The 18,264-nt window shown below is 56.2% G+C and overlaps 1 protein-coding gene across 1 annotated transcript; it reads left to right on the top strand.

Annotated features, from left to right (window-relative positions):
- Window positions 1-318: 318 nt before the first annotated feature.
- Window positions 319-14,051, top strand: LOC140475676 (uncharacterized). The gene is made up of 3 exons (XM_072567804.1): window positions 319-586; window positions 11,936-11,963; window positions 13,016-14,051. The coding sequence occupies exons 1-3, from the start codon at window positions 319-321 to the stop codon at window positions 13,599-13,601; spliced, it is 882 nt and encodes a 293-aa protein (XP_072423905.1). The 3' UTR covers window positions 13,602-14,051.
- Window positions 14,052-18,264: the final 4,213 nt, after the last annotated feature.

Here is an 18,264-nt window from a genome sequence, read left to right as displayed (position 1 = left end):
AGGTTCTGGGCCCGCACGGACGAGTTGGGCCGACTGGTCTGTCTCCGTGCTGCATTATCTTGATGACTCCATAACTCAGAGCTTCCCTACCCGGCAACATCCTGGCAAATCTCCCCTTTTTCCGAGGTGTGAATGGTGCATTTACAGTAGAACCTTGATTATCGGAGTGAGGTGGGCGGGATGTAATTAGTTCGGATGATTGATCGATCGGAAACCTGGAAACAGGCGATTATCTGACAACGCACGCCTTAACGACGTTGAACCAAATGCTGTTTGTTTTTTTGCGGGACGGTGAGATCTCGTTTGGGACAATCCGTAATGCAGATAATTGACGTTCAGATAACGGAGGGTCTGCTGTGCATTGTCAACCCACCAGTGACCCGTCGCGGTTTGTTTTTGTTTCCCCCCCACTGCCCCCCGAACCCCCAGACGTACTCGGGACTATTCTGCGTGGTCATCAACCCCTACAAGAACCTGCCCATCTACACCGAGCAGATCGTGGAGATGTACCGGGGCAAGAAACGGCACGAGGTGCCGCCGCACATCTACGCCATCTCGGAGACCGCCTACCGGAGCATGCTGCAAGGTGAGCTCGCGGCGCCTCTGCCGGTCAAACAGCTCTCCAAACATCGAGAGAAGGGCCACTCCGCAGAGTGACAGAGACAGCGCGAGAACAAGTCCTTCATTCTGTGGAATCCTGGAATCCCTACAGGTCCACACTGACTCTCCAAAGGAGTAACCCATCCAGACCTATTCCCCTTCCTTCCAATCTTATATTTATTCCTGACTAAGGCACACGACCCGCACATCCCTGGGCACTATGGGTAATTTAGCACGGTCAATCCCCCACCCTAACCTGCACATCCCTGGGCACTATGGGTAATTTAGCACGGTCAATCCCCCACCCTAACCTGCACATCCCTGGGCACTATGGGTAATTTAGCACGGTCAATCCCCCACCCTAACCTGCACATCCCTGGGCACTATGGGTAATTTAGCACGGTCAATCCCCACCCTAACCCGCACATCCCTGGGCACTATGGGTAATTTAGCACGGTCACTCCCCACCCTAACCCGCACATCCCTGGGCACTATGGGTAATTTAGCACGGTCAATCCCCCCACCCTAACCCGCACATCCCTGGGCACTATTTAGCATGGCGGAGGACTCTCAAACGTATAAAATTCTCAAGGCAGGGGGCCACGGTCTGAAAGAGACAAGGGTTGGACTGAGATGGGGAATAATGGTTTACCCTGGACAGTGGGGGAGCCCGTGGGACTTACTGCCAGTGAAAGCGCTCTCGGGGACAGAAGTTGTTGAAGGGGGGAGGGAGGGGGGGGGGGTTGGAGGGGGTTCGGGGGGGGGGGGCTGAGGGGGGGGGGCGGGAGGGGGGGTGGAGGGGGTGGGGTCACAAGGGCTGGACAATCTGAATCAACAGGGGAGCAGGCCGGCAAATGGAGTACAGGAGATGGCAACCCATGTTGCAGCTAGAAAAAGGCCTCGCTAGGCTGCACTTGGAATACAGAGTGCAGTTTCGGTTGCCACACTACCGGAAGGAGCTGGGCACTTCAGGGAGAGACGGGCAAGAGAGAGTGAGCAGGGAGAGGGCGAGAGAGAGAGAGAGCGGGCGAAGGAGAGAGACGGGCAGAGACGGTCTCCAGGGCGTTGGCTCCGAGGAAGGGTGGAAAAGACTGGGATTGTCTCTCAGCTGCAGCTGATGAAGGGGGGGAGACCTGACGGAGGTCTACAAAATCAGGACAGAGGCGTGGGTAAGGTGGACAATCAGAGTCGGTTCCCCCCCCCCCTCCCCCCCCCGGGTTGAAGTTTCACTTACGGGGTGGGGAGGGCACAGCTGAGAGTGGAGGGAGTTTAAGGGAGACAGCTTTCTCCACGCAGAGTGCGGCAGGAGTCTGGATGCCTTGCTCGAACAGATGGTGGAGGCGGGCACGTTGGCGACATTGGACAGGCCTCTGGCTGGTTCCACGAACAGGGAGGGAATCGAGGGATACAGACCAAATCAGGGCAGAGGGTTTGTTTCTTCTCAGTTTAAATCAGGTCATGAGGATCGCCACAGACTTTGGGCGGCACGGTGGCTCAGTGGTTAGCACTGCTGCCTCACGGCACCAGGGACCCAGATTCAATCCCAGCCTCCCACAGTCCAAAGATGTGTAGGTTAGGGTGGGGATTGGCCACGATAAATTACCCATAGTGCCCAGGGAAGTGCAAGTTAGGGTGGGATTGACCGTGCTAAATTACCCATAGTGCCCAGGGATGTGCAGGTTAGGGTGGGGGATTGACTGTGCTAAATTACCCATAGTGCCCAGGGATGTGCAGGTTAGGGTGGGGGATTGGCCATGCTAAATTACTCATAGTGCCCAGGGATGTGCGGGTTAGGGTGGGGATTGGCCGTGCTAAATTACCCATAGTGCCCAGGAATGTGCAGGTTAGGGTGGGATTGACCGTGCTAAATTACCCATAGTGCCAGGGATGTGCAGGTTAGGGTGGGGATTGACTCTGCTAAATTACCCATAGTGCCCAGGGATGTGCGGGTTAGGGTGGGGGATTGGCCGTGCTAAATTACCCATAGTGCCCAGGGATGTGCAGGTTAGGGTGGGGATTGGCCGTGCTAAATTACCCATAGTGCCCAGGGATGTGCGGGTTAGGGTGGGGATTGACCGTGCTAAATTACCCATAGTGCCCAGGGATGTGCGGGTTAGGGTGGGGGGATTGACCGTGCTAAATTACCCATAGTGCCCAGGGATGTGCGGGTTAGGGTGGGGGATTGACCGTGCTAAATTACCCATAGTGCGCAGGGATGTGCGGGTTAGGGTGGGGGATTGACCGTGCTAAATTACCCATAGTGCCCAGGGATGTGCGAGTTAGGGTGGGGGATTGACCGTGGGACTGCTGCGGTTCTGTGACAGAGCGATTTGAGGCAGTCTGTTTACGTGAAGTGGTTTTTGCTGACACCATTGGAACCTGACCCAGCCCACGAGCTCACCCTCTGGGTGGCTCCCTGGTCCCTTGTGAAGGAGCCCTGAAGCCGGGTGTGCACGTGACCCAGACCCTCCAGAATGTATCCCACCCTCGCCCCCTGCTCTCACCCAATTCGTGCCAAGCAAGTGTTGCCGGGTTCAGGCATGGGACAGGGCTGGCTGAGGGAATCTCTGGCTTTCTCCTGCCCTCGTGTTGTCCCATGGGCTGAAATGCTGTGGTTTCTCAGCATCCGCCCATATGGCTCGGCCGTCCCCACCCATTCCTGTCAACGTAAAACCTGCCAGACTTGGTTTGCCAGATTCCTACCCACCTGCAGGCAACACTGCCGTGACTTCAGCTCAGGCAGGAATGTAGATAAGGGAGAAGGCACCCCCACTCCCGGCAAATGACCAGCCCCACCCTCATCGACACATCCCAGGGCACGATGGGTAATTTAGCATAGCCAACCCACACATCCCTGGGCACTATGGGTAATTTAGCATGGCCAACCCACACCCTAACCTGCACATCCCTTGGCATTATGGGTAATTTAGCACGGCCAATCCACCCTAACCTGCACATCCCAGGGTAGGGAATTGAGGGAGGTTTTAAGTGGGTCGGGAAGTGAACGATTGATACCCAAGGTTTCACGCACGGCCACTAGTAGAGAAGCTAGGATCGGAGGAATACAGAGGCCTGGGAGGGTTGCAGAAGGTGAGGGAGATAGGTAGGGAGGGATTGGAACAGGAGGGTGAGGGAGATAGGGAGGGAGGGATTGGAACAGGAGGGTGTGGGAGATGGGGAGGGAGGGATTGGAACAGGAGGGTGAGGGAGATAGGGAGGGAGGGAGGGATTGGAACAGGAGGGTGAGGAGTGTAGGAGGGTGAGGGAGATAGGGAAGGAGGGTGAGGGTTGTAGGAGGGTGAGGGGTGTAGGAGGGTGAGGGGGTGTGGTGGGGGCAGGTTTGAGCTGTCTGGGAGCTATCCCCTGTCAGTGCCCAGTGTGTGGAACCACACCTTGTTGATCTGCCTGAGAGGAGCTGCCAGGTCTCTGTAAGACCGGTCTGACAGGTCTCACAGACAATGTCAGTCCCATCGCTGGGCTGGGTCTCTCACACACACACACCCTCACGGAGAGCTCTGACATAGCATTCCATGTCACAGACCCTCCTCCGTCTTATACAACCGCAAACATGGCAGCCTCAGCTCGCACAGCAAGATCCCAGAGCAGTGCTGAGCCTTCCACACCAACAATGATCTGCCAATCGTGCCCAAAACCAAGCATGAGCTCCCTCGGCTCTGACCCTCCTGTGGTACGCCCACTCCCTCGGCGCTGACCCTCCGACACTGCGCCCACTCACTCGGCTCTGACCCTCCTGTGGTGCGCCCGCTCCCTCGGCTCTGACCCTCCGACAGTACGCCCGCTCCCTCGGCGCTGACCCTCCGACACTGCGCCCACTCCCTCGGCGCTGACCCTCCGACAGTACGCCCGCTCCCTCGGCTCTGACCCTCCTGTGGTACGCCCACTCACTCGGCTCTGACCCTCCTGTGGTGCGCCCGCTCCCTCGGCTCTGACCCTCCTGTGGTGCGCCCACTCCCTCGGCGCTGACCCTCCGACAGTGCGCCCACTCCCTCGGCGCTGACCCTCCGACAGTGCGCCCGCTCCCTCGGCGCTGACCCTCCGACAGTGCGCCCGCTCCCTCTGCGCTGACCCTCCGACAGTGCGCCCGCTCCCTCTGCGCTGACCCTCCGACAGTGCGCCCGCTCCCTCGGCGCTGACCCTCCGACAGTGCGCCCGCTCCCTCGGCGCTGACCCTCCGACAGTGCGCCCGCTCCCTCGGCGCTGACCCTCCGACAGTGCGCCCGCTCCCTCGGCGCTGACCCTCCGACAGTGCGCCCGCTCCCTCGGCGCTGACCCTCCGACAGTACGCCCGCTCCCTCGGCTCTGACCCTCCGGTGGTGCGCCCACTCCCTCGGCTCTGACCCTCCGACAGTACGCCCGCTCCCTCGGCTCTGACCCTCCTGCGGTGCGCCCGCTCCCTCACCGTCTGGTGCAGTGCTCCGTTGGCACTGAATCTCCAGGGGAGTGCGGCACTCCCTCGACCATGTCCCTCAGACAGTATCCGCTACCTCCTGAAATGACCCTGCAACTGTGCCAACTCCCTCTCTCCATCTGTCACGGTGCTCCCTCGCTGCTGATTGACTGACTAGCGCATCGCTCCCTACTGGGCGTTGGTGGCAGTCCAAGCAAGGTTCAATCAGCTGATCCTGGATGTGCAGGGGGCGGGGGAGGTTGTGTTGGTGGAGCCTGTTCCCCCTGGAGATTTCCCAGATGAGGTGACTTTGCAAGACCAGTTTTTCTTTGAGGTGCCAAGATAGAAATTGCTGGAAAAGCTCAGGTCTGGCAGCATATATGGTGAGAGATCAGAGTGAACGTTTCATGTCCCGTGACCTGATGGTGGCTCAAAATTGGTTGTCTTTGCTGAAGGTGGGGTGCTGGAGGGGGGCAAAAAGGAGTAAACGATAGCTGGGGAGACAGCAGAGAGAGCGAGAGAGAGAGCAGAGCAGTTGGACCGACCGAGGAGTGAGTAATCGGTCAGCCTGAATGCCTGTGTGGCTCCGTGGCTAGCACCGCTGCCTCTCTGATCCAGGGATCCAGGTTCGATTCCACCCTCGGGCGACTGTCTGTCCGTGTGGGAGTTAGCACATTCCTGTGTCTGTGTGGGTTTCCACCGGGTGCTCCGGTTTCCTCCCACAGTGCCCAGGGATGTATGGGTTAGGGTGGGGGATTGACCGTGCTAAATTACCCATAGTGCCCAGGGATGTGCGGGTTAGGGTGGGGGATTGACCGTGCTAGATTACCCATAGTGCCCAGGGATGTGCAGGTTAGGGTGGGGGATTGACCGTGCTAAATTACCCATAGTGCCCAGGGATGAGCGGGTTAGGGTGGGGGATTGACCGTGCTAAATTACCCATAGTGCCCAGGGATGTGCGGGTTAGGGTATGGATTGGCCAAGCTAAATTACCCATAGTGCCCAGGGATGTGTGGGTTAGGGCGGGGGATTGACCGTGCTAAATTACCCATAGTGCCCAGGGATGTGTGGGTTAGGGTGGGGGATTGACCGTGCTAAATTACCCATAGTGCCCAGGGATGTGCGGGTTAGGGTGGGGGATTGACCGTGCTAGATTACCCATAGTGCCCAGGGATGTGCAGGTTAGGGTGGGGGATTGACCGTGCTAAATTACCCATAGTGCCCAGGGATGAGCGGGTTAGGGTGGGGGATTGACCGTGCTAAATTACCCATAGTGCCCAGGGATGTGCGGGTTAGGGTATGGATTGGCCAAGCTAAATTACCCATAGTGCCCAGGGATGTGTGGGTTAGGGCGGGGGATTGACCGTGCTAAATTACCCATAGTGCCCAGGGATGTATGGGTTAGGGTGGGGGATTGACCGTGCTAAATTACCCATAGTGCCCAGGGATGTGCAGGTTAGGGTGGGGGATTGACCGTGCTAAATTACCCATAGTGCCCAGGGATGAGCGGGTTAGGGTGGGGGATTGGCCGTGCTAAATTACCCATAGTGCCCAGGGATGTGCGGGTTAGGGTATGGATTGGCCAAGCTAAATTACCCATAGTGCCCAGGGATGTGTGGGTTAGGGCGGGGGATTGACCGTGCTAAATTACCCATAGTGCCCAGGGATGTGCGGGTTAGGGTGGGGGATTGACCGTGCTAAATTACCCATAGTGCCCAGGGATGTGCGGGTTAGGGTGGGGGATTGACCGTGCTAAATTACCCATAGTGCCCAGGGATGTGTAGGTTAGGGTAGATTAGCCGTGCTAAATTACCCATAGTGCCCAGGGATGTGTAGGTTAGGGTAGATTAGCCCTGCTAAATTACCCACAGTGCCCAGGGATGTGTGGGTTAGGGCGGGGGATTGACCGTGCTAAATTACCCACAGTGCCCAGGGATGTGCAGGTTAGGGTGGGGGATTGACCGTGCTAAATTACCCATAGTGCCCAGGGATGTGCGGGTTAGGGTGGGGGATTGACCGTGCTAAATTACCCATAGTGCCCAGGGATGTGCAGGTTAGGGTGGGGGATTGACCGTGCTAAATTACCCATAGTGCCCAGGGATGTGCACGTTAGGGTGGGGGATTGACCGTGCTAAATTACCCATAGTGCCCAGGGATGTGCAGGTTAGGGTGGGGGATTGACCGTGCTAAATTACCCATAGTGCCCAGGGATGTGCGGGTTAGGGTGGGGGGATTGACCGTGCTAAATTACCCATAGTGCCCAGGGATGTGCAGGTTAGGGTGGGGGATTGACCGTGCTAAATTACCCATAGTGCCCAGGGATGTGTGGGTTAGGGTGGGGATTGACCGTGCTAAATTACCCATAGTGCCCAGGGATGTGCAGGTTAGGGTGGGGGATTGACCGTGCTAAATTACCCATAGTGCCCAGGGAGGTGTAGGTTCGGGTAGATTAGCCGTGCTAAATTACCATCATCTACAAAGATGTGCAGGTGAGAGTGGATTGACCATGCTAAATTACCTCTACACGGACAATTTTTTTTTTGAACAAACCCACTGACTCCCCCAGCTACCTGGATTACACCTCCTCCCACCCTGCATCCTGCAAAAATGTTATCCCTTATTCCCGATTCCTCCGCCTCCGCCGTATCTGCTCCCAGGAGGACCAATTCCACCACAGAACGTACCAGATATCCGCCTCCTTTGAAGACCACAGTGTCTCCTCCCATGTGGTTGATGATGCCCTCCAGAGTATCTCATCCACATCCTGCACCTCTGCCCTTGAAACCCCCACCCCTCCAACTGCAACAACGACAGCACCTCCCTGGTCCTCAACCTTCCGTTCCACCAAGCTCCACGTAAACCACATCATCTGCCGACATTTCCACCACCACCAAACGGACCCCACCCCTATCCACTTTCCATAAAGCCTGTTCCCTCCGTGACTACCTGGTCAGGTCCATGCCCCCTAACAACCCACCCTCTCCTCCTGGCACCTTCCACGTCACCACAGGAATTGCAAAACCTGCACCCACACCTCTTTTTTTCCCCCCCCCCTCCGAAACCCTCACCCTCGTCTAAGGCCTCAAAAGAGCCTTCCACATCTATCAAAGTTTCACCTGCTCTTCCACATGCCATTTCCTGTGTCCGTTGTGTGTGGTAGCAGCCTGTGTGAGGCTGCGTGAGGACGAGTACTGGGATGGGCTGGGACAGGGGAGAAGGTGCTCGGGCTGATGTTGAGTCCCGAGGAACTGGAGGCGCTGTTCTTCCAGCCTTGCACTGAGCTTCCCTGGAGCACTGCAGCAAGTCTGAGATTCCTGAGAGGGAGCTGTCAGGGCACCGCGGAGAGGGATTACTTCCCTGCGTGTGTGTGAATGGCGGGATGTCGGTGCACAGAAACCATGGGTGATTAGGAATTGTTACGGCAGTGAACCACCCGGAAAAGCTCGCCTCGTCTGGAGAAAGTATGAGGGACAGAGAGCTCCCCAAATTCCACTCTTTAAAGAAAATAACATCAATTTATTTTTTTAATTCTGAAAGTGACCATTAAACAACAACTAATCACAACTCTTAGCCCCCCCCCCCTTCTCTTTACTGCTCATGATCTGCCTCCAACTCTGTTACAACATGCTGTTCCAATAAAACACTTATTAAAATGACATCAACTTAATTTCAAAAACCACACAGCCACTGTTGTCTTTGGTGTGTCTTCTTTCAGCTGAAGATCTCCCTGGATGTGTTTCGTATGAAAAGATACCTTTGATAGAGAGCATTTCCTAATTTATTGGGTCCAGCTTGCTTGCTCTCTCCATTGCTCCTCCTTGCGCGCTCTCGTGCTGTCTCGCCCTCTCTCTTGCTCTCCCTCCTCTCTGCTGTTGCTCTGATTTTCAACATGCCTGTTTTTTTTATATCGTTCAACATTGAATTGTCTCGCCAACTTTGCAAAACTGAAATGATTCCAAGTCTGTTGGGTTTTAGTATCCTGGGGCATAATTTAAACTGGTTATATTGAAATTGTTGCCAAAACAGCAACCCAATCTCGGGTATCCATTTCGTAGCCAACTTGTCAGTCCGCTCTGGGACTGTCATCTGGTCATGTACACAGGAGCTTGTAATCTCTCTGTTCAGAACAGCATTCTCCTGTAAAAGTACAGTCCACGCCTTCAACTTCACAACGGAAAGCACGTGGAATTTTGTCCTCTGCTGCTGAAGGGATTGAGTTTAAAAGCTGGGAGGTTATGTTGCAGAGGTACGGGCTTGGGGGGGAGCGCGGTGGTGGTGCTGGTAGCGGAAGCTGGTGAGGCCCTACCTGGAGTACTGTGTGCAATTTGTGGTCTCCTTATCACTGAAAAGGACGGACTGGTACTGGGTGGGGGGTGGGGGGGTGGGCGCAGAGAAGAGTTCACTGGGTTCACTCTGGAGTGGAGAGGGCGCTGGCTCATGAGCCAACTGGGATGCTATGTGTCGCGATTCTGAAGAATGGCGGGGGGGGGGGGGAGTTTTACAAAATTATGACGGGACTGGACATCGGCCTGCTCTCGCTGAGCTGGAAGGTTCGCTTTCAGACGTTTCGGCACCAGACTCGGTGACATCATCAGTGAGCCTCTGGATGGAGCACTAGCGGAGTGGGCTCTCTCGCTCTCTCGCTCTCTCTCGCTCTCTCGCTCTCTCTCTCTCTCTCGCTCTCTCTCTCTCTCTCTCTCTCTCTCTCTCTCTCGCTCTCTCTCTCTCTCTCTCTCTCTCTCTCTCTCTCTCTCTCTCTCTCTCTCTCTCTCTCTCCCCTCTCTCTCTCTCTCTCTCTCGGTGTGTTTGGGTTTCCTTGGGTCGGTGATGTCGTCTCCTGCCGTGACGCCGCCATCTGGGTGGTAAATGGGATCCAACTCTGTGTGTGTGTGTGTGTGTGTGTGTGTGTGTGCGCGTTGATAGCGTTCCGTTTGGGAGGCCCCGCTTCCGGGCTCCCCGGGGTCGGACTAGTCTGGCCCCGAGATGGGGGGGGGGGGGGTAAGAGTAGTTTCTGGGCAGGTTTCGCCTGTCTCTTTGGGGGTCCTTGCTGAGACTCTGCTCGCCGGGTGCCCGTACTTTCTGAATTCCCCTGGATCCTATTCCCCGCCCCCCCCCCCCCGAGGTGGGGGGCGGGGAGGAAAGAGCAGGAAATGGGGTTGCGGCAGGAAATGACATCAACCAAGAGTGGGCCCGCCCCACCAGTGCCGCCAGCCGGAGACTCTCTCTGATGGCGTTGCCTCGTACGGTGACGAAACGTCTGAAGGTGAACCTTCCAGCTCGGCGAACTTCCGCCCGAGCTGCAAATCCTCTCCAAACTCCATTACGGAGGGGATGGATGGAGGGATGGATGGAGGTGTCGGGGGGGGGTGTTTCCGCTGGAGACTAGAAGGTGAGAGCGTGGCGTCAAAAACGGGAGGAAGCCGATCGAGGACCGAGTGGAGGAGGACCGTCCGCACCCAGAGGCTTGAGAATCTGTGAAAGGCCCTGCCCAGTGAGGAGGAGGCGAATGTCCCTGTGTGTAACAGGCTAGAGGAGGAAGGGCCGAATGGTCTCCTGTCCCAGTGTGTAACAGGCTGGGGGAGGGAGGGCGAATGGCCTCCTCTCCCTGTGTGTAACAGGCTGAAGGAGGGAGGGCCGAATGGCCTCCTGTTCCTCTGTGTAACAGGCTGGGGGAGGGAGGAGGGGCTGAATGGTCTCCTGTCCCTGTGGGTAACAGGCTAGAGGAGGAAGGGCCAAATGGTCTCCTGTCCCTGTGTGTAACAGGCTGGAGGAGGAAGGGCCGAATGGCCTCCTGTTCCTGTGTGTAACAGGCTGGAGGAGGAAGGGCCAAATGGTCTCCTGTCCCTGTGTGTAACAGGCTGGAGGAGGGAGGAGGGGCTGAATGGTCTCCTGTCCCTGTGTGTAACAGGCTGGAGGAGGAAGGGCCGAATGGCCTCCTGTCCCTATGTGTAACAGGCTGGAGGAGGAAGGGCCGAATGGCCTCCTGTCCCTGTGTGTAACAGGCTGGAGGAGGAAGGGCCGAATGGCCTCCTGTCCCTGTGTGTAACAGGCTGGAGGAGGAAGGGCCGAATGGCCTCCTGTCCCTGTGTGTAACAGGCTGGAGGAGGAAGGGCCGAATGGCCTCCTGTCCCTGTGTGTAACAGGCTGGGGGAGGGAGGGGCTGAATGGCCTCCTGTCCCTGTGTGTAACGGGCTGGAGGAGGGAGGGGCTGAATGGCCTCCTGTCCCTCTGTGTAACGGGCTGGAGGAGGGAGGGGCTGAATGGCCTCCTGTCCCTGTGTGTAACAGGCTGGAGGAGGAAGGGGCTGAATGGCCTCCTGTCCCTGTGTGTAACAGGCTGGAGGAGGAAGGGCCGAATGGCCTCCTGTTCCTGTGTGTAACGGGCTGGAGGAGGAAGGGCCGAATGGCCTCCTGTCCCTGTGTGTAACGGGCTGGAGGAGGGAGGAGGGGCTGAATGGCCTCCTGTCCCTGTGTGTAACGGGCTGGAGGAGGGGGGAGGGGCTGAATGGCCTCCTGTCCCTGTGTGTAACGGGCTGGAGGAGGGGCTGAATGGCCTCCTGTCCCTGTGTGTAACGGGCTGGAGGAGGGGGGAGGGGCTGAATGGCCTCCTGTCCCTGTGTGTAAAAGGCTGGAGGGAGGGAGGAGGGGCTGAATGGCCTCCTGTCCCTGTGTGTAACGGGCTGGAGGGAGGGAGGAGGGGCTGAATGGCCTCCTGTCCCTGTGTGTAACGGGCTGGAGGGAGGGAGGAGGGGCTGAATGGCCTCCTGTCCCTGTGTGTAACGGGCTGGAGGGAGGGAGGAGTGGGTGAATACCCTCCTGATAATGGTTCAAACTCCCTCTGTCGGGTTCAGTATGTCTGTTTTTTAAATTTAAAATACCCTGTTTAATAACATGACTGATTTCTTCCTCCTCCTTTTTGTCTCCTCAGATCGGGAGGATCAGTCAATTCTGTGCACGTGAGTTCACCAAACAGACCAACTTCTTCATCTTTGTGGCCGGTGACTGTCAGGAGTGGTTCGGTGGGGACAGACAGAGAATTAGGGAACTGTGCACGGTGCTCCGAGGGGAGACCGGGGAACTGTGCACGGTGCTCCGAGTGACCGAGGGGAGACCGGGGAACTGTGCACGGTGCTCCGAGTGACCGAGGGGAGAGACCGGGGAACTGGGCACGGTGCTCCGAGTGACCGAGGGGAGACCGGGGAACTGTGCACGGTGCTCCGAGTGTGGGGTCTGACCGAGGGGAGACCGGGGAACTGTGCACGGTGCTCCGAGTGACCGAGGGGAGACCGGGGAACTGTGCACGGTGCTCCGAGTGACCGAGGGGAGAGACCGGGGAACTGGGCACGGTGCTCCGAGTGACCGAGGGAAGACCGGGGAACTGTGCACGGTGCTCCGAGTGTGGGGTCTGACCGAGGGGAGACCGGGGAACTGTGCACGGTGCTCCGAGTGACCGAGGGGAGACCGGGGAACTGTGCACGGTGCTCCGAGTGACCGAGGGGAGACCGGGGAACTGTGCACGGTGCTCCGAGTGACCGAGGGGAGACCGGGGAACTGTGCACGGTGCTCCGAGTGTGGTTCTGACCGAGTGGAGACCGGGGAACTGTGCACGGTGCTCCGAGTGACCGAGTGGAGACCGGGGAACTGTGCACGGTGCTCCGAGTGTGGGGTCTGACCGAGGGGAGACCGGGGAACTGTGCACGGTGCTCCGAGTGACTGAGGGGAGACCGGGGGAACTGTGCACGGTGCTCCGAGTGTGGGGTCTGACCGAGGGGAGACCGGGGGAACTGTGCACGGTGCTCCGAGTGTGGGGTCTGACCGAGGGGAGACCGGGGAGCTGGGCACGGTGCTCCGAGTGACCGAGGGGAGAGCGGGGAACTGTGTTGCGAGTGGGGTGGGCTGTGTGGGCTGGGCTGAGTTGATTTGATCGCCAGCCTCGCGGTTGATGGTTTTGATGAAGCTCTGTTCTTGGTTCCGCCCCCCCCACCTTTCCCTGACCCTGAACACACAGTGGGGAATCGGGTGCTGGGAAGACCGAGAACACGAAGAAGGTGATCCAGTACCTGGCCCACGTGGCGTCATCTCACAAAGGCCGGAGGGACCACACCGCTCCCGTGAGTAACTCCTTCCCTTTGACTGTCCGAGTGCATTGGATGAGAGAAGGAAGCATATGTCAGGTCTGGAGTCAATGGCTTGAGTATAAAGGCAGTAGGAGTTTACTTAAGTGGGAAATCGGGAGGGCAAAAAGGGGACCGGGGATCACTTTGACAACTCTGGTTAAGGAGAATCCAAAGGGTTTTTCCAAATACATTAGGGACAAAAGGGTAACTCGGGAGAGAATAGGGCCCCTCGGAGATCAGCAAGGCAGCCTTTGTGTGGAGCCGCAGGAGAAGGGGGAGATACTAAACGAGTATTTTGCATCGGTATTTACTGTGGAAAAGGACGTGGAAGATGTAGTGTGTAGGGAAATAGATGGGGACGTTTTGATAAGTGTCCATATTACAGAGGAGGAAGTGCTGGACATCTTAAAACGCATAAAGGTGGATAAATCCCTGATCAGGTGTACCCGAGAACTCTGTGGGAAGCTAGGGAAGTGATGGCTGGGCCTCTTGCTGAGATATTTGTATCATCGAGAGTCACAGGTGAGGTGCCGGGAGACTGGAGATTGGCTCACGTGGTGCCACTGTTTAAGAAGGGCGGTAAGGACAAGCCAGGGAACTATAGACCGGTGAGCCTGACCTTGGTGGTGGGCAAGTTGTTGGAGGGAATCCTGAGGGACAGGATGTATTCGGAAAGGCAAGGACTCATTCGGGATCGTCAACATGGCTTTGTGTGTGGGGGAATCAGGTCTCACAAACTTGATTGAGTTTTCTGAGGAAGTAACAAAGAGGATCGATGAGGGCAGAGCAGTAGATGTGATCTATATGGACTTCAGTAAGGTGTTCGACAAGGTTCCCCATGGGAGACTGATTGGCAAGGTTAGATCTCATGGAATACAGGGAGAACTAGCCATTTGGATACAGAACTGGCTCAAAGGTAGAAGACAGAGGGTGGTGGTGGAGGGTTGTTTTTCAGACTGGAGGCCTGTGACCAGTGGAGTGCCACAAGGATCGGTGCTGGGCCCTCTACTTTTTGTCATTTACATAAATGATTTGGATGTGAGCAGAAGAGGTACAGTTAGTAAGTTTGCAGATGACCCCAAAATTGGAGGGTGTCGTGGACAGTGAAGAGGGTTCCCTCAGATTACACCAGGATCTGGACCCAGATGGGCCAATGGGCCGAGGAGGGGCAGATGGAGTTTAATTCGGATAAATGCGAGGGGCTGCATTTTGGGAAAGCAAATCTGAGCAGGACTTCGTGGTCAGGTCATCGGGGGGAAGTGTTGCTGAACAAAGAGACCTTGGAGTGTAGGTTCATAGCTCCTGGAGGGTGGAGTCGCAGGTCGATAGGAGAGTGAAGGAGGTGTTTGGTAGGCGTTCCTTTATTGGTCAGAGTGTGGAGTACAGGGAGTTGGGAGGGTCGTGTTGTGGTGGTACAGGACATTGGTTAGGGGCCGCTGTTGGAATATTGCAACCAATTCTGGTCTCCGTCCTATCAAAAGGATGTTGTGAAACTTGAAAGGGTTCGGAAAAGAATTGTAAGGATGTTGCCAGGGTTGGAGGGTTTGAGCTACAGGGAGAGGCTGGACAGGCTGGGGGCTGTTTTCCCTGCAGCGTCGGAGGCTGAGGGGTGACCTTATAGAGGTTTATATAATCACGAAGGGGGCACAGATTGTGTAAATAGACAAGGTCTTTCCCCTGGGATGGGGGAGTCCAGAACGAGAGGGGGTCCGTATCTTTATGGAGAGAGGGAGCCCGAGGGGCAACTTTTTCCTGCAGAGGGTGGTGCGTGCGTGGCACAAGCTGCCAGAGGATATGGTGCAAGGTGGTACAATGCCAGCATTTAAAAGGATGGAGGGGGGGGAAACGGGGATAGGATGGGTTGAGAGGGATAGGGACCAAGTGCTGGGAAGCGGGAATGGGATTAGGTTCGGATATCTGGGCTGGCACAGATGAGTCGGACCGAACGGTCGGTTTCTGTGCTCTTTGACTCTTAATGAGCTCAAGTTTAATCCCGACTTGAGCTGACGGGCAGCTGAATGATCTGGTCAGTTATGAATTCCCTTCAGATAGTAAGTGTTCAGGATTTTAAAAAACATATCACCGACAGCGAAGGGAAAGCCAACAGAAAGAAGCAGGAGAGAAAATAATTATTTCACTTCAGAATTGGTTCATTGTGACTGTGTTACCCATAGTGCCCAGGGATGTGCGGGTTAGGGTGGGGGATTGGCCGTGCTAAATTACCCATAGTGCCCAGGGATGTGCGGGTTAGGGTGGGGGATTGGCCGTGCTAAATTACCCATAGTGCCCAGGGATGTGCGGGTTAGGGTGGGGGATTGGCCGTGCTAAATTACCCATAGTGCCCAGGGATGTGCAGGTTAGGGTGGGGGATTGACCGTGCTAAATTACCCATAGTGCCCAGGGATGTGCGGGTTAGGGTGGGGATTGGCCGTGTTAAATTACCCATAGTGCCCAGGGATGTGCAGGTTAGGGTGGGGGATTGACCGTGCTAAATTACCCATAGTGCCCAGGGATGTGCGGGTTAGGGTGGGGGATTGACCATGCTAAATTACCCATAGTGCCCAGGGATGTGCGGGTTAGGGTGGGGGATTGACCGTGCTAAATTACCCATAGTGCCCAGGGATGTGCAGGTTAGGGTGGGGGATTGGCCGTTCTAAATTACCCATAGTGCCCAGGGATGTGCAGGTTAGGGTGGGGGATTGGCCGTTCTAAATTACCCATAGTGCCCAGGGATGTGCGGGTTAGGGTGGGGGATTGACCGTGCTAAATTACCCATAGTGCCCAGGGATGTGCGGGTTAGGGTGGGGGATTGACCGTGCTAAATTACCCATAGTGCCCAGGGATGTGCGGGTTAGGGTGGGGGATTGGCCGTGCTAAATTACCCATAGTGCCCAGGGATGTGCGGGTTAGGGTCGGGGATTGACCGTGTTAAATTACCCATAGTGCCCAGGGATGTGCGGGTTAGGGTCGGGGATTGACTGTGTTAAATTACCCATAGTGCCCAGGGATGTGCGGGTTAGGGTCGGGGATTGACTGTGTTAAATTACCCATAGTGCCCAGGGTTGTGCGGGTTAGGGTCGGGGATTGACTGTGTTAAATTAGCCATAGTGCCCAGGGATGTGCGGGTTAGGGTCGGGGATTGGCCGTGTTAAATTACCCATAGTGCCCAGGGATGTGCGGGTTAGGGTCGGGGATTGACTGTGTTAAATTACCCATAGTGCCCAGGGTTGTGCGGGTTAGGGTCGGGGATTGACTGTGTTAAATTACCCATAGTGCCCAGGGATGTGCGGGTTAGGGTCGGGGATTGACTGTGTTAAATTACCCATAGTGCCCAGGGTTGTGCGGGTTAGGGTCGGGGATTGACTGTGTTAAATTACCCATAGTGCCCAGGGATGTGCGGGTTAGGGTCGGGGATTGACCGTGCTAAATTACCCACAGTGCCCAGGGATGTGCGGGTTAGGGTCGGGGATTGGCCGTGTTAAATTACCCATAGTGCCCAGGGATGTGCGGGTTAGGGTCGGGGATTGACCGTGCTAAATTACCCACAGTGCCCAGGGATGTGCGGGTTAGGGTCGGGGGATTGACTGTGTTAAATTACCCATAGTGCCCAGGGATGTGGGGGTTAGGGTCGGGGATTGACTGTGTTAAATTACCCATAGTGCCCAGGGATGTGTGGGTTAGGGTCGGGGATTGACTGTGTTAAATTACCCATAGTGCCCAGGGATGTGGGGGTTAGGGTCGGGGATTGACTGTGTTAAATTACCCATAGTGCCCAGGGATGTGCGGGTTAGGGTCGGGGATTGACTGTGTTAAATTACCCATAGTGCCCAGGGATGTGGGGGTTAGGGTCGGGGATGATTGACTGTGTTAAATTACCCATAGTGCCCAGGGATGCGCGGGTTAGGGGTCGGGGATTGACTGTGTTAAATTACCCATAGTGCCCAGGGTTGTGCGGGTTAGGGTCGGGGATTGACTGTGTTTAAATTAGCCATAGTGCCCAGGGATGTGCGGGTTAGGGTCGGGGATTGGCCGTGTTAAATTACCCATAGTGCCCAGGGATGTGCGGGTTAGGGTCGGGGATTGACTGTGTTAAATTACCCATAGTGCCCAGGGTTGTGCGGGTTAGGGTCGGGGATTGACTGTGTTAAATTACCCATAGTGCCCAGGGATGTGCGGGTTAGGGTCGGGGATTGACTGTGTTAAATTACCCATAGTGCCCAGGTTGTGCGGGTTAGGGTCGGGGATTGACTGTGTTAAATTACCCATAGTGCCCAGGGATGTGGCGGGTTAGGGTCGGGGATTGACCGTGCTAAATTACCCACAGTGCCCAGGGATGTGCGGGTTAGGGTCGGGGATTGGCCGTGTTAAATTACCCATAGTGCCCAGGGATTGTGCGGGTTAGGGTCGGGGATTGACCTGTGCTAAATTACCCAACAGTGCCCAGGGATGTGCGGGTTAGGGTCGGGGATTGACTGTGTTAAATTACCCATAGTGCCCAGGGATGTGGGGGTTAGGGTCGGGGATTGACTGTGTTAAATTACCCATAGTGCCCAGGGATGTGTGGGTTAGGGTCGGGGATTGACTGTGTTAAATTACCCATAGTGCCCAGGGATGTGGGGGTTAGGGTCGGGGATTGACTGTGTTAAATTACCCATAGTGCCCAGGGATGTGCGGGTTAGGGTCGGGGATTGACTGTGTTAAATTACCCATAGTGCCCAGGGATGTGGGGGTTAGGGTCGGGGATTGACTGTGTTAAATTACCCATAGTGCCCAGGGATGCGCGGGTTAGGGTCGGGGATTGACCGTGTTAAATTACCCACAGTGCCCAGGGATGTGCGGGTTAGGGTGGGGATTGACTGTGTTAAATTACCCATAGTGCCCAGGGATGTGTAGGTTAGGGTGGGGATTGACTGTGTTAAATTACCCACAGTGCCCAGGGATGTGCGGGTTAGGGTCGGGGATTGACCGTGCTAAATTACCCATAGTGCCCAGGGATGTGCAGGTTAGGGTGGGGATTGACTGTGTTAAATTACCCACAGTGCCCAGGGATGTGCGGGGTTAGGGTGGGGGATTGACCGTGCTAAATTACCCATAGTGCCCAGGGATGTGTAGGGTTAGGGTGGGGGATTGACTGTGTTAA

The sequence above is a fragment of the Chiloscyllium punctatum genome, unplaced genomic scaffold, assembly GCF_047496795.1.
Source record: "Chiloscyllium punctatum isolate Juve2018m unplaced genomic scaffold, sChiPun1.3 scaffold_1969, whole genome shotgun sequence".
Taxonomy (NCBI): Eukaryota; Metazoa; Chordata; class Chondrichthyes; order Orectolobiformes; family Hemiscylliidae; genus Chiloscyllium; species Chiloscyllium punctatum.
The sequence above is the reverse complement of the archived record's forward strand: the minus strand, read 5'-3'. Positions and strand labels throughout refer to the sequence as shown.

What these genes read in the sequence shown, in the direction of transcription:
- LOC140475676 (XM_072567804.1), top strand. Translation starts at nt 319, where the DNA reads ATGCAGATAATTGACGTTCAGATAACGGAGGGTCTGCTGTGCATTGTC. An exon ending in CTACCGGAGCATGCTGCAAG is followed by an intron (nt 587 to 11,935) that starts GTGAGCTCGCGG and finishes TTGTCTCCTCAG; the next exon opens with ATCGGGAGGATCAGTCAATT. An exon ending in GATCAGTCAATTCTGTGCAC is followed by an intron (nt 11,964 to 13,015) that starts GTGAGTTCACCA and finishes CTGAACACACAG; the next exon opens with TGGGGAATCGGGTGCTGGGA.